This window comes from Harpia harpyja, chromosome Z (assembly GCF_026419915.1).
Source record: "Harpia harpyja isolate bHarHar1 chromosome Z, bHarHar1 primary haplotype, whole genome shotgun sequence".
Taxonomy (NCBI): domain Eukaryota; kingdom Metazoa; phylum Chordata; class Aves; order Accipitriformes; family Accipitridae; genus Harpia; species Harpia harpyja.
The window spans coordinates 97,323,538-97,337,057 of record NC_068969.1 but is presented as its reverse complement, the minus strand read 5'-3'; the positions used below and the strand labels follow the sequence as shown (position 1 = coordinate 97,337,057).

At 41.6% G+C, this 13,520-nt stretch overlaps 1 protein-coding gene across 3 annotated transcripts in view; it reads left to right on the top strand.

Moving 5' to 3' along the window:
• IL31RA (interleukin 31 receptor A) overlaps window positions 1-13,044 on the top strand; it is a 47,527-nt gene extending 34,483 nt beyond the window's left edge. For 2 of the 3 annotated variants that reach the window (XM_052778656.1, XM_052778657.1), the window contains exon 16: window positions 80-2,891. In XM_052778656.1, coding sequence (XP_052634616.1) covers window positions 80-655 — 576 coding nt within the window. In that variant the 3' untranslated portion in view covers window positions 656-2,891. Of the gene's footprint in view, window positions 1-79; window positions 2,892-13,030 lie in introns of those variants that run through there. The other variant, XR_008233742.1, reaches the window with a different exon arrangement.
• The last annotated feature ends 476 nt before the right edge of the window (window positions 13,045-13,520 follow it).

The window sequence follows — 13,520 nt, the reverse complement described above, 5'->3', positions numbered from 1 at the left end:
TATTTTATATATTAAAAAAATAAACTAATACATTATCTATCCCTATATAACTTTCCAATTTATCTCTTTGTACTGACAGAATAATTCATTTTTGAAGGGGGTGACACCTGAGGCTAAAACCATAGACTGTGAAGACATAAGTGTTTTGGAACATTGTTTTCCTGAAGAAAGTCAGGAAGGATCACTACTAATGAATTGTGAAAACCATGTTTCTGAATGTACTGATATTAATACAAAAGGCATGATTAACGGAGATAAAAAGATGCTGTATAATGAAGAAAATGAAGTTGCAAAATGTGTTTCACCATCCATGCCTTATATAATTACCGATCAAGATATCAGAAGTCAAATGCATTCAGTTTTGGTACCAGCGAAGGAAATCCACCCCATAGAAATGCTGGAAGATGATTTATATGAATCCCAAGATGATAATGAAGAAGTTTTAAAGCTGGAAGATTTCAGTGAAAAAGCACTGTTCAATCCATACCTTAAAAATTCTGTTAAAACAAGGGAATTTCTTATTTCTGAGAACTTGCCAGAACACAGTAAGAATGAACCCAAAAGCCAGTCAGCTGTCTTACCTCCTTTTCAACAAAATGTTGCAGGACAGTCTTACATAACACTGGACATGTTTGGGCTGGCCACAGCTCATTAGTGTGAGAAGACTTTCCTTTGTAAAGTCCCCTTGTGATATGTATCTTGGCACTGCTGCTCATATGTATTCATATGTCCTAACCTGGCAGATCTCAGTTAATTTGGATGAAAACACCCCCTTCCTTTGAACAGCTGTGAAGTAATTTTTTGCACTGTGTTTATACCCATCAGGGTTCACTTTCAGTGTGGGGTGGGGTTTTTTTTTTGCTTGTTTTTGTTTTTTTACCAGATAGATGTGCCAGTAGTGAGGCAAAGGAAGTAGCTTTTCTTATTTCTTCTTAGTTCTCCCATATCAGTCTGCTGAAACAAACTGATCTTTACTGCCGGAGCATCCAGCAGTGCAAGCAGCTCACCGATTTTCCCCCGGGCAACCAGTTCCCATGGCTGAGCATTGCTGGGGAAGTGGGGACTGACTTGAACAGAGCCAGGATCTAACGAATCCTTCCTTAAGTCACGTGGAGTAGAACTACTTTCCTGTTCTTATTTCCCTTGATTGTTTTATATCTTATTTTATGTATAGTGTTCCTCCTGCTCTGCAAATACTTGGTAGATTTCAGTAATTGTCTTTTTGCATCCTGACTCTTGAATTAGTGGTTTTGCTCATAGTTTCTCTGTCTTTATTGAGAGGATATTTGTTATGTATATACTATTGACTTATCTGCATTTTGGAACAGGTAGGATTATGCTGGCTTTGTTGCTTCCTTCCCTTTCTCTTATGTTTTTAATCATCCTTTGCATTTTGTGCTGCTGTTCTCTCCTGTTTGTTTACTGCCTTTTAAAACTCTGTTTACTGCAGGATATCTTCTTATCTTGTTCCTTTGCCTCTAATTTCTCCCAGTTTAAAACTGTGTTTCCTAGTTGAGGTTTTGATATTTTGGACTGAAAAAAAATTCAACTAAATACAGCATCTTGTGTTGGAATAAACACTGAGTTTATATTTAGGAAATTATTTTTCTGGGAGGCATTGAAAAAAACCCTAAGTTTACAAAATATCTCCACATATCCTCTGGTAACTGATTTAGGATTGGAGATTTCTACATGAAGGCTATAACTTTTGTAATTTGTTTTATGATTTTGATAAGTCATAAAACTACTTGTAGTTTCCATTTTATACAGCAGCAATTAAGCAGGAAGCTCTCCATCACACTATTTTTTTTCAGCAGGAAAGACGCTATTACTGTAAAATTCTTAACAAAATATATACTATTGTTAAATGATATGTTAAAAAAAAGAGATGGAGAGTCAACTCTAAGTAAAATGTGTTGAAAAGGGGTGTTCAGTATGACACGTGGCATATAGTGGTTTTAAGACTTCAAACTATTTTCACTGTTTAAAGGCTTGACGTTATCAGTCTTGTTTGTGCATAACTACAGACTTCTTTAGGAGTGAAAAAGATACAGGAGTCATGGGGATAGAAAATGAGAGACAAATGTGAATAGGAATAGAAAGCCTTTCCTTTCTGTGCAGGAAGAGGAGTGGGAGAATGGAAAATACATTGTCCAGCATGAATGAGGAGGCTGAGCCTTACCCTGGATGTATTGGCTCTCACTTGCATTGTCTTGGGGAAGATAGGGTAAAGCTTGCATGTAGGCTTTTAATGTATAGTTTGGAAGCTGCTTTTAGTTATAGCAATGTTTGTTTAGTTTCCAAGAAAGAATGAGAAAGTAATTTCTGCAAATGTTCCTTGTACAGCAACGCTGATTTCCACCCCCCCAAGTTGTTGAATTACTTTCCCAACTACAGTGCTATAAGCCAAAATGTATGTATATTCGTTCTTAAAAGCCCTTGCTTACTTATCTAAGTCATGCTCTGAAATGAGGACGGGACACAGCTTTGCTTGGGTCAATGCTCCTGCTTCACTCGCTTCCAGACTTCTCACTCACAGCTGCATTGCCATTTCCTAGGATTCAGAAGTCACTGACTCAGGCGCAGCAGTTTTTTTCCCCTTAAATCTCAGTATTTGTTTTAATATCACAAGATTTTAAAATAAACAGATACAGATGTATTTTGGGGCCTGTCTAGGAATTGTTTAGCAGCCATGTGAAAGCTGCATTCTCTGAGTTTCATGGTTGAGTTAGGTAAAAAATAAAAATAATGCAACCTTTAAGAGATCGTTAGAAAGGGTACGTTCTTGCTGGGTGGTTTGTGTAGGGTCTCTCTGTAACATCTGTTAGCTTCTGGAGGGTAAGTAATAACCTGCTTTTCTATCCCATTTTATTTCCTTCTCTGTTGCTATTCTGCTTTTCTCTCCTCACTTCTGATTTCCTTGCCCATTATTTTCTCTGAGAAGGAGTAATGTAATAAGTGTGCTCAGTACATCTCAGAAATTAGGGCTGCGTTTTGCCCATGCTTTGGAATGCCACCTTCTTGGACTTGGTTTGTTTTGCATTCAGTTGTACTCTTTCTGACCTTTTACAATTTGTCTTTCAAACTAATGCTGTGAACAATGAAAAAAATAAAACTGAGAGCACATGGAAAAGTTTTTATCAATTTTTACTAAATACACCATTTAGACATTTTAGATTTTCATATTCATTCAGAAGTGTGATCCTATTTTGAGAGGGATCCACAAATGGATTGGGTATATAGTTATTCTACTTTTATAATGTTCGGTAGCAATGGCAGGTTGGACATTACAATACTTCAGCATTTTTTATACATTTTTTTTATAGAACACCTCATGTCATTATTCCGAGAGAGCAGTTTTCCTAGATTTCACTTCACCATCACTGATCTGAAAAATGCCCATTTCTATCCCTCCTTAAAATGCAGAAAATTGATATCTCAGGTGTATGGGTCTTTGCAAGGTTAATAGAGATCAGCTTGTGGCGTAATTTCAAGAGGATACTGATGCATCTTCACACTTGTCATTCTTCTGTGTATTAGACAAATAATTCCTTTCTGACCTTAAGGCTTATGCCCTGCAAATTATTAATAGGTCATGTTTTTCACTTATCAGACTTCTAGCTAAATTTAAATGTTCAGTCTTTTCTTACCTGAGTTTACCTTTAACTCCCCAGAATTTTGAATTCTTTGATCAGGAATCCCACAAACTCTTTGATATAACAGAGTAACTTGTACTAGGCAAATTTTCCATGCTACATAACCTATGATATTTCTGTGTTCCTCACACCCTTTACAGTTGCCCAAATAGGGGGAAAAGTATGTTAGTGTTTAATGCAGTGAAGGGAAGAAAGCTTTCTTACACCAGTTAGCATGCTCCTCCAGAGATGACGTGATTGCTGAGCAGCTGCTGTAGATGGACTGGCAAGGGGTCTGACCTAGCTGGTACTATTTAGTGTTTATCTTGCCACAACATGTATTTCATTACAAATAACGTGTTGTCTTTTCCTATTCCTGGAAGATTAATTTATTAAAAATAGATCTCTTTTTGAGATAGTTGATGACTTCTCAAGATGTTTCAACTTCTGTTCACAAGTGAGAACTTACTCAAAAGAGTTGCAACACTAGTCCAAGTTTGGTATCTCCTGTAACAGAGGTAAATGCATGCAACAGAGCCCTAATCTGAGCGCAGAGTGTGTGTGTGTGTGACTCTTAACTTCTATTCTTGCTCAACAAATGGGTTCATGTCACCTTTGCACAGCTCTGCTACAATTCCTTTTTACCAGTTTTGCACAGTGAAGCCATAGGCATCATGTTTGTATGTTGCTTTGAGATTTTACACTGCAAGATGGGCAAAGGAGTCCAGGAAGTCTGGACATTCTTCAAGAAGAAAATCTTGAAGGCGCAGGAGGAGGCTGACCCCGTGTGCTGAAGGACAACCTGGCAGGGAAGAAGACCAGACTGGCTGAACAGAGAGCTTTGGCTGAAACTTGGGGAGGAGAGAGTTTATGATCTTTGGAAGAAGGGGCAGGCAACTCAGGAGGACTACAAAGATGTCATGAGGTTATGCAGGGAGAAAATTAGTAGGGCCAGATCTCAACTAGAACTTTAGCTACTGCAGTAAAAGACAATGAAAAAGTTTCTATACATACATAAGCAACAAAAGGATGGCTAAGGAGAATCTCCATACTTTATTGGATGCGGGAGGAAACATAGTGACAAAGGATGAGGAAGAGGCTGAGGTACTTAATGCCTTCTTTGCCTCAGCTTTTAACAGTAAGACCAATTGTTCTCAGACTACCCAGCCCCCTGAGCTGGGAGACAGGGACAGGGAGCAGAATGAAACCCCCATAATCCACGGGGAGATGGCGAGTGACCTGCTACACCACTTAGACACACAGATGTCTATGGGGCTGGATGGGATCCACCCAAGGGCACTGAGGGAGCTGGTGGAAGTGCTCACCAAGACACCTTCCATCATTTACCAGCAGTCCTGGCTAACCAGGGAGGTCCCAGTGGACTGGAGATTAGCAAATGTGATGCCCATCTACAAGAAGGGCCTGAAGGAGGATCAGGGGAACTACAGGCCTGTCAGCCTGACCTCGGTACCGGGGAAGGTTATGGAGCAGATCATCCTGAGTGCCATCACACGGCACGTACAGGACAACCAGGTGATCAGGCCCAGTCAGCATGGGTTTATGAAAGGCAGGTCCTGCTTGACCGACCTGATCTCCTTCTATGACATGATGACCCACTTAATGGATGAGGGAAAGGCTGTGGATGTTGTTTACCTGGACTTTAGTAAAGCCTTTGGCACCATTTCCCACAGCATTCTCCTGGAGAACCTGGCTGCTCATGGCTTTGATGGGTATACTCTTTGCTGGGTGAAAGACTGGCTGGGTGGCTGGGCCCAAAGAGTGGTGGTGAATGGAGTTAAATCCAGTTGGTGATCAGTCACAAGTGGTGTTCCCCAGGGCTCAGTATTGGGGCCAATTCTGTTTAATATCTGTATCAGTGATCTGGTCAAGGGCATCAAGCACACCCTCAGTAAGTTTGCAGATAAAAATGTCACAACCCAGACTGGACAGACCAGGGAGTCATGTTTAATTTGAAATTCCCTCTGGCTAAATTAAAGTGAAATAATACCAAACAATCAGTTAAAGATTTTATTTATGACAGAAGCAAACTGAACTGGGGAGGCGTGGTAGTAGATGACAGGGTTTCTCACAACGGGAATTGGCATAAGACTACTTCTGTAAACCGTGTAACCCAGGGTAACCATATACATTGATTCAAGGAATAAGGAGATCCCTCCCGTTGAGTCACGAGGTTCAGAGCAGACCCCCTTGCTTTCCAGACTCCCCCTCAGAGAAGGGTCTAGGGGCAGCTGGATCTACTCTTAGTCTCAGACTTGGTCAGCAGTTTATGTCTTGAAACAGATGAGGTGTAGGGACTGTGGAAAAGGAAAAGGAAAGAGAGAAGAAGACGGAGAGAAAGATTTCACCGGTCCTGGGTCCAGCATTTGTTCAGTCAGCCGAGGGGTCCAGTCAGCCGAGGGGTCCAGTCCTGGTGGGCTTGTGTGCCCAGGGCTTCATTTTGTGTCCTTTTATCATCCTTGCCCCTCCTTTGGGCGGGCACCGGAACTCATCAGGTTAATGAGCAGTTTGTGAGCCTTTGGGTTTGGGGGTCGTTTGTGGAGTAACTTCTCCTTCCCTGCAGACACGGCCATTGTTTGATCTTTGTATCAGAACAGCTTATCAGAGCAGGGAGCTGCGCACCCTCCAGCACGCCCTCCCCCTCCTGTTGCTGATGTCTGAGCTGATGGGCTTTTCACCTGCGTTCCTTGCTGTGCAGGGTTTGTCTTTAAGCAGAACTTGCCCCACCACAATGTTTGAGACATTAACTCTTTCAGTCTCTCACAGACACCAAGTTGGGAGGGAGGGTTGATCTGCTCGAGGGTAGGAAGGCTCTACAGAGGGATCTGGACAGGCTGGATCGATGGGCTGAGGCCAACTGTATGAGGTTCAACAAGGCCAAGTGCTGGGTCCTGCACTTGGGTCACAACAACCCCACGCAGCGCTACAGGCTTGGGGAAGAGTGGCTGGAAAGCTGCCCGGCAGAGAAAGACCTGGGGGTGCTGGTTGACAGCCGGCTGAATATGAGCCAGCAGTGTGCCCAGGTGGCCAAGGCCAACAGCATCCTGGCCTGTATCAGAAATAGTGTGGCCAGCAGAAGCAGGGAGGTGATCGTTCCCCTGTACTTGGCACTGGTGAGGCCGCACCTCGAGTACTGTGTTCAGTTTTGGGCCCCTCACTAGAAGAAAGACATTGAGGTGCTGGAGCGTGTTCAGAGAAGGGCAACCAAGTTGGTGAAGGGTCTAGAGAACAAGTCCTATGAGGAGCAGCTGAGGGAATTGGGGCTGTTCAGTCTGGAGAAAAGGAAGCTGAGGGGAGACCTTATCGCTCTCTACAACTACCTGAAAGCAGGTTGTAGTGAGGTGGGTACTGGTCTCTTCTATGAAGTAACTAGTGATAGAATGAGAGGAAATGGCCTCAAGTTGTGCCAGGGGAGGTTTGGATTGGATATTAGGAAAAATTTCTTTACTGAATCCATTGTCGGGCATTAGAACAGGCTGCCCAGGGAAGTGGTGGAGTCACCATCCCTGGAGGTACTTAAAAAACATGTAGGTGTGTGTCCTGGTTTCAGCTGGGATAGAGTTAATTGTCTTCCTAGTAGCTGGTACAGTGCTATGTTTTTGAGTTTGGTATGAGAATAATGTTGATAACACACTGATGTTTTCAGTTGTTGCTAAGCAGTGTTTATACCAAGTCAAGGATTTTTCAGCTTCTGATGCCCAGCCAGCGAGAAGGCTGGAGGGGCACAAGAAGTTGGGAGGGGACACAGCCAGGGCAGCTGACCCAAAGTGGCCAACGGGGTATTCCATACCATGTGGTGTCACATCTAATATATAAACCGGGGGGAGTGGGGGTGGGGGGGATTGCTGCTCAGGGACTAGCTGGGTGTTGATCAGCGGGTGGTGAGCAATTGCATTGTGCGTCACTTGCATATTCCAATCCTTTTATTATTATTATTGTCATTGTATTAGTGTTATCATTATTAGTTTCTTCTTTTCTGTTCTATTAAACCGTTCTTATCTCAACCCATGAGTTTTACGTTTTTCCTGATTCCCTCCCCCATCCGACTGGGTGGGGAGGAAGTGAGTGAGAAGCTGTGTGGTGCTTAGTTGCTGGCCAGGGTTAAACCATGACAATATGGCACTTAGGGACATGGTTTAATGGTGGACTTGGCAGTGCTAGGTTGGACTCGATGATCTTAAAGGTCTTTTCCAACCTAAATGGTTCTATGATTCCACAGGGTGCATTCTAGATATAATCCAGTCTGTTGATGTTAGTTATTTCCTAGGGCAGACAGGAGCTGAGAATTAATGAGATCTGAAATTTGATTGTGTTACAGACTTTTTGGAGGTATACCCATGCATACCATTCCTAAACACAAAAATGACTTCAGAATTATCTTAATGCTTTTTAACCTACTCGACACACTCATGTCTCGCTTATTCTGAGCTTATTGCCAGCTAGTCTTAAATTACTTGTATGACATTTGGATTTCCCCCTCCGGCCCCTTTATTGTCTCCCTAATGGTTGTTGACTTTACATGAAGATGTGTTCCGAGTTACCACACCTTGTGCATATATGCCTGTCTTAATCTGTATGAGAAAACTTAAGCATCCTTGTTGTGAGAACAACAAAATTACATATGCAATGGAAAGCGTATTGTGCTGTTTCTGTGCACGGTATTTTTCCAGTATGTTGGACATTCACAGGTGAGGAAAGTTCGAATGTTATATTCACTGTTTGCCTCCTTTAGAGTTTGTGCAAGCAGAGTATCTTTGGGTGTAGACTTTCAAGAAGAGAAGAAGAGGTGGCCCTGTTGCTGCTGCAAGTTGGTGTAGCTTCAGCAGAAGCAATGCAGTTATGCAGACATATATCTTCTATGTAACTATCATCTTGATTCCTTTGAGAAACTGTCTGTTGAAGTGTTTGTGTACATCTATATATGTTTGTGTACACGTGTGCCTGAGCTCAGACACAGTGAGGTATCATAATTAATCTAGTTTTGTGCAGCAATACCTGCAGAGAAGGAAGTTGTTTATGTAATTTATATTGCTGCTCAGTCTCATTCATCAGCGTAGATGAGACTGCAAGCTGCTTCACTGCTGGGATCTTCTATTTTATATTATGCATGGAGTCTAGCATAAAAGCCCACAAGATCCTGGCCCTTGAGCAGAAATCCTAATCTATGTTTTTACTGCATTTGTTGCTGTGCTTTTAGATTGATGCTCCTTGTTTCAGTGTATATGCATTGCCTTCATGTCCGAGTTTCCCATGTGAGGAGGTGGGTGGCTCCTTCCATTCACAGTTCAGTGCGAACCAGCACTTAAGCAGTCTGGATGATCAAGAAGTGAGACACGGGCAGGCTCAAGTTCAGAACTACAGTGACAGTGTAGGTGTATTCTCCAGTGCTCCAATGGTACAGATAATTACTATGATCAATAGTAAGATAGCAACTTTAAATGCCTAGTGACTGCAGCTGTAATAGGCAAGGCAACTGTCATGGGTAAATTGATTAGATCTCTGCAGACACAAAGATCTTAGGGTGTTAATGTTGGGCTGTGTTTCATACCTGTCAAAATGACACTGAAAGGCTGGGTGGAACAAATGCCAGAGACCATGCTATCTGCAGCCTCAGATGAACACAATGTGATGTGGTCATGAAAGTGAGGTTTCAGCTGGTAGTTTTTGCGGTTAAATGGTACCAAATCCTTTGGCCTTACGTTGTTGGAGATTAGAAATTTTACAAGAAAAGATAGTGAATCAACTCTGAAGCTCTACTTCAAGGAAATCTGATTTTAACTTTGAAGTCTCCCTTGATGGATTCGAGTAAGAGGGCTTTGTTGTAACAGGGATTTCAGGTATTGGGTTGTAACATTCTAACTTTGCTAACCTAGATGTCAAAATAGGAAGTGTTGAAGATTCAACAGCACAACCTTTGGGAAGTTGTTTATGTAACAAGCAATGCAATTCCAAATCTCAGTGATCACACAAAACAGTGTTTTAGTAACAAACGTCATGCTCCTTAGGATTATAAGAGGTAGTTTGTGAATATTTATTCAATAGCTTTGTTTTACTAGCAGCTATTCTGAAATATTCAGGTAAGCTACTCTGCCAAAGGTTACTTGGAAATAACACGTAAAGCTTATATACCACAAATGATTTGAGACTATATAAAACTTGCTTGTAAACAGCTGAAATGTGTATTAATTTGAGCTAGTGTTCCAAGTGGCTTTGCTCTGGTTTCAAGTCTACTGCAAAGATAGTGAAAGACTTGTTTTGCTGCTCCCTCTGTTAATGTTTGCCATATTGATAGCAGGAAGCAGGGCGCATTCTCAGTGTAGGTAAATCTTGAGCCCGTAAGTATATGGACTTATTGCAAGTTCTGGTAGTTGTTAATAGCAGTCTCTTCTGCCTCCTGGCAAGACAGGAGTAAAATATACAGTGATCTTATGGTGTGTTTGTAGTAGGGCTATTTATCAGAAAATGTGCTACCGTTGGCTCAAAACCAGATCATACCTAAAGCAATTGTTTTGTCCTGTATACAAAGGATGACATTTGTAAATGGACCTGACAGAAAAACATTAAGCATTCTTTTTTAGTACAAACTGTTCTTAGTCATAATGTTTATTAGGCATATTTATTACAAAATACTAACGGTACCCTTTTTGTGTATGTTTTGCTTACCAGTTTGGTAACTTGGGTGGGAGGCTCTAAGCAAAATACTGTCTTTTTAACCCCTTATGTCTTTCAGTTTTCTTCACAGTTTTCCTACTTAGCAGAAATTCTATTTTCAGTATTTGACAAAAATGTAATTATTCTAGTGAACTTGGATTAGTTTGTCTGGTCTTTTCCTGGGCTATGATTATTTTGTTTGCCCTTTTTTCCAAGAGTAGATAATAATTTCACTGCCACCTCGTTATTTAATTCAAACTATTGTTTTACCTAGGTCTTCTGAACTCAGAACATGAACATAAAAAGTGACAATCCAAAAGTTGGAACAAATGTTTGACTAACATATTCTTCTGTGAAATGAGATTTTTTTAATAGAATATCAAAACATGAACAGAAACAGATATGTATATGTAAGGTGTAGATTTGTTCTCTTAACTGTGTTTAAAACAGGATACTTGAAAAGTAAACACAGAGTGATTATTTTATGCTGCCCATCCCTATGCTTTACTTTCTTCAGCTCTTAAAAGGCAATGCATTTGTAGAAAATGCTGTCCCCAAATGGAAAGGGGAATAGTTTCAAACAAGTCATGTATCTAAGTTTGTCTGAGAGATTAATGTCTGTCCCCAGGGTCCTGAGTTATTCAGGTTATTTGGGTGAGCTTTGGGAGCGTGGAGGAGGGTGGAGGGTTACCCCACTGCTCATTTGCTGTGGGATGAGGATGCTGGGAGAGTTGCTGCAGCCCGGTGGGGCTCCTTAGCAGAATAGTCCATCTAAGCCTGGAATAGGCTTGTGTTTCCCAATTCAAGCAGTGAAAGAAACTATGTTATAATATGGTGGTTTATATTTCAAAAGTGCTGTTTTAACATTGACTAGTCCTATTGAGTCATGAGGTCAACACCTCAAAGTTCGAATGTTTGCTGCCACCATTTTTCTCAGCCTCTTAGATTGTCTTGATTTTCAGGCATTGCTCAGCCCCACATGGATTAGCTACAAGTGCTTTATCCTTGCTGAAAGCCTGCTGAGCCAACTTTTATATTATCTAGATTTCAGTGTCTGACTCAATAGAATTGAAGTTTTGAAGTGAGTACTTATTTCTCAGAAAAGCAGCCCTGTTTAGATTTCCTGGGTCTGTCATTGCTGTTCTCAGAGTGCAGTGCTGACCTAGCCAAAGGTAATGTCCTGGTTTCAGCTGGGATAGAGTTAACTGTCTTTCTAGTAGCTGGTACAGTGCTATGTTTTGAGTTCAGTATGCGAAGAATGTGGATAACACTGATGTTTTCAGTTGTTGCTCAGTAGTGTTTAGACTAAAGTCAAGGATTTTTCAGCTTCTCATGCCCAGCCAGTGAGAAAGCTGGAGGGGCACAAGAAGTTGGCACAGGACACAGCCAGGGCACCTGACCCAAACTGGCCAACGGTGTATTCCATACCATGTGACGTCCCATCTAGTATAGGAACGGGGAAGTGGGGGCAGGGATTCGCCGCTCGGGGACTGGCGCGGTGTCGGTCGGCGGGTGGTGAGCAATTGCACTGCGCATCATTTGTACATTCCAATCCTTTCATTATTACTGTTGTCATTTTATTAGTGTTATCATTATCATTATTAGTTTCTTCTTTTCTGTCCTATTAAACCGTTCTTATCTCAACCCACGGGTTTTGCTTCTTTTCCCGATTTTCTCCCCCATCCCACTGGGTGGGGGGGAGTGAGTGAGCGGCTGCGTGGTGTTTAGTTGCTGGCTGGGGTTAAACCACAACAGGTGACTTCTGCAGAATTTTCACTATTACATGAGCAACTGTATGTCTAATGGAGTTTGATGAAGAAGAAACATGTTTCATAATCATGGAAAGATTACACAACAGTATTCAGGGATGTCAGAAACAACGAGCACAAGATTATAATCAGGATAAATGCTCTGGGATGCCCACTTAGAACATCACTGAACTAAAATTAACACTTTAGTCTGGAAAAAAAAGAGTTTGAAAGGCTTTCTAAAATGATACTATGGCAAATTACATCCTAATGTAAGAGAACACCAGAAATTTCTTATCTGTAATTCTACCAAATAAGCACAGCACACTTCTGAAATGAATCTTCTCATAGTCAGTGTCTGCTAAGTCTGGGCATGGCCTTTAGGTTATATTTCTGTTACTGTCTTTACCTCAAGCAGTTAGCTGGGGGGGGGCGGGGGGGGGCGGCAGGAGGGGTTTGGGGTTTTATTTCCTTTTCCTGTTTGTTTGGGGTTTTTTTCCCCTTTTAGAAGTAGGAATTTGTGCTAGCATCAGCAGTTTATGAGCTACAGACATTTTGTATTTACAAAATGTGTTTAAAAATCCTCTGAACACAGGAAGAATTAAACAGTGGGGGATAGTATCTTTGCTTTTAACGTAAAGCTTTTTCATAACTAGCATACTGCTCAGAAATGCTTCTATCCAGCTGCCTTCATGGCTTGCTGCCTTTGCTGTCTGCTTCTCTCTCCCATGAGCTTACAGCTCCTTCAAACATGCTCCCTGCATTTGCTTTCATCTCCAGCGATTTTTTTACAGTGTTAGAGCTTGGCTCACAAAAGGCCCTGAGTTTTGCTTGTCTTTAGGGACTGCATCTTCTGCTTTTGCTTTTATTTTCAGAAGGCCTTAATTGCTTTTACACTTCTGATGAAGGGTATCTGCAGTTTATGAGCCTAACAAGATTTCACGCTGTCTAACCTGCGAGAGGAAGGAAGCAGGAGAGTGTTGAATCACTTTGGGTGAAAATGGACACACAGGAGTTCAGATTGTGCTAATTTTCACCTTTCTTCCAGCACACAGGGCTGGTTCTCTCTCTGTAACTACTGTCTTTATAAAGTAAAGGATGATCCTGGATCTAAGCTGTGCAGTACTGTTGTCCTAAAAGCAGATTCATTACCTGGTGTGCAATAGCCTGATCTCACACACTCAGGAGGGATACTACTTTTTATTCAGGCCTGGGTGCTCACTGGACTTTCCACAAATCAAGCTCACCAGATTCATCAGGTTTGCCTCTTTAATACAGTGACAATTGCATATAATTTACTAAACTACTCCTATCTAGTACATATTCAAACTATCTAATGAATATGCATAAAGTTTTATAACCATGACAGGTCAAATGCCTTCTCTGCACGCAGGGGGGTCTTGGGTGGTCGTTTGGGGAGGTATCATCTACTCACTTTGACTGCTAAGTTGCTCTGTGTTGGGTCAAT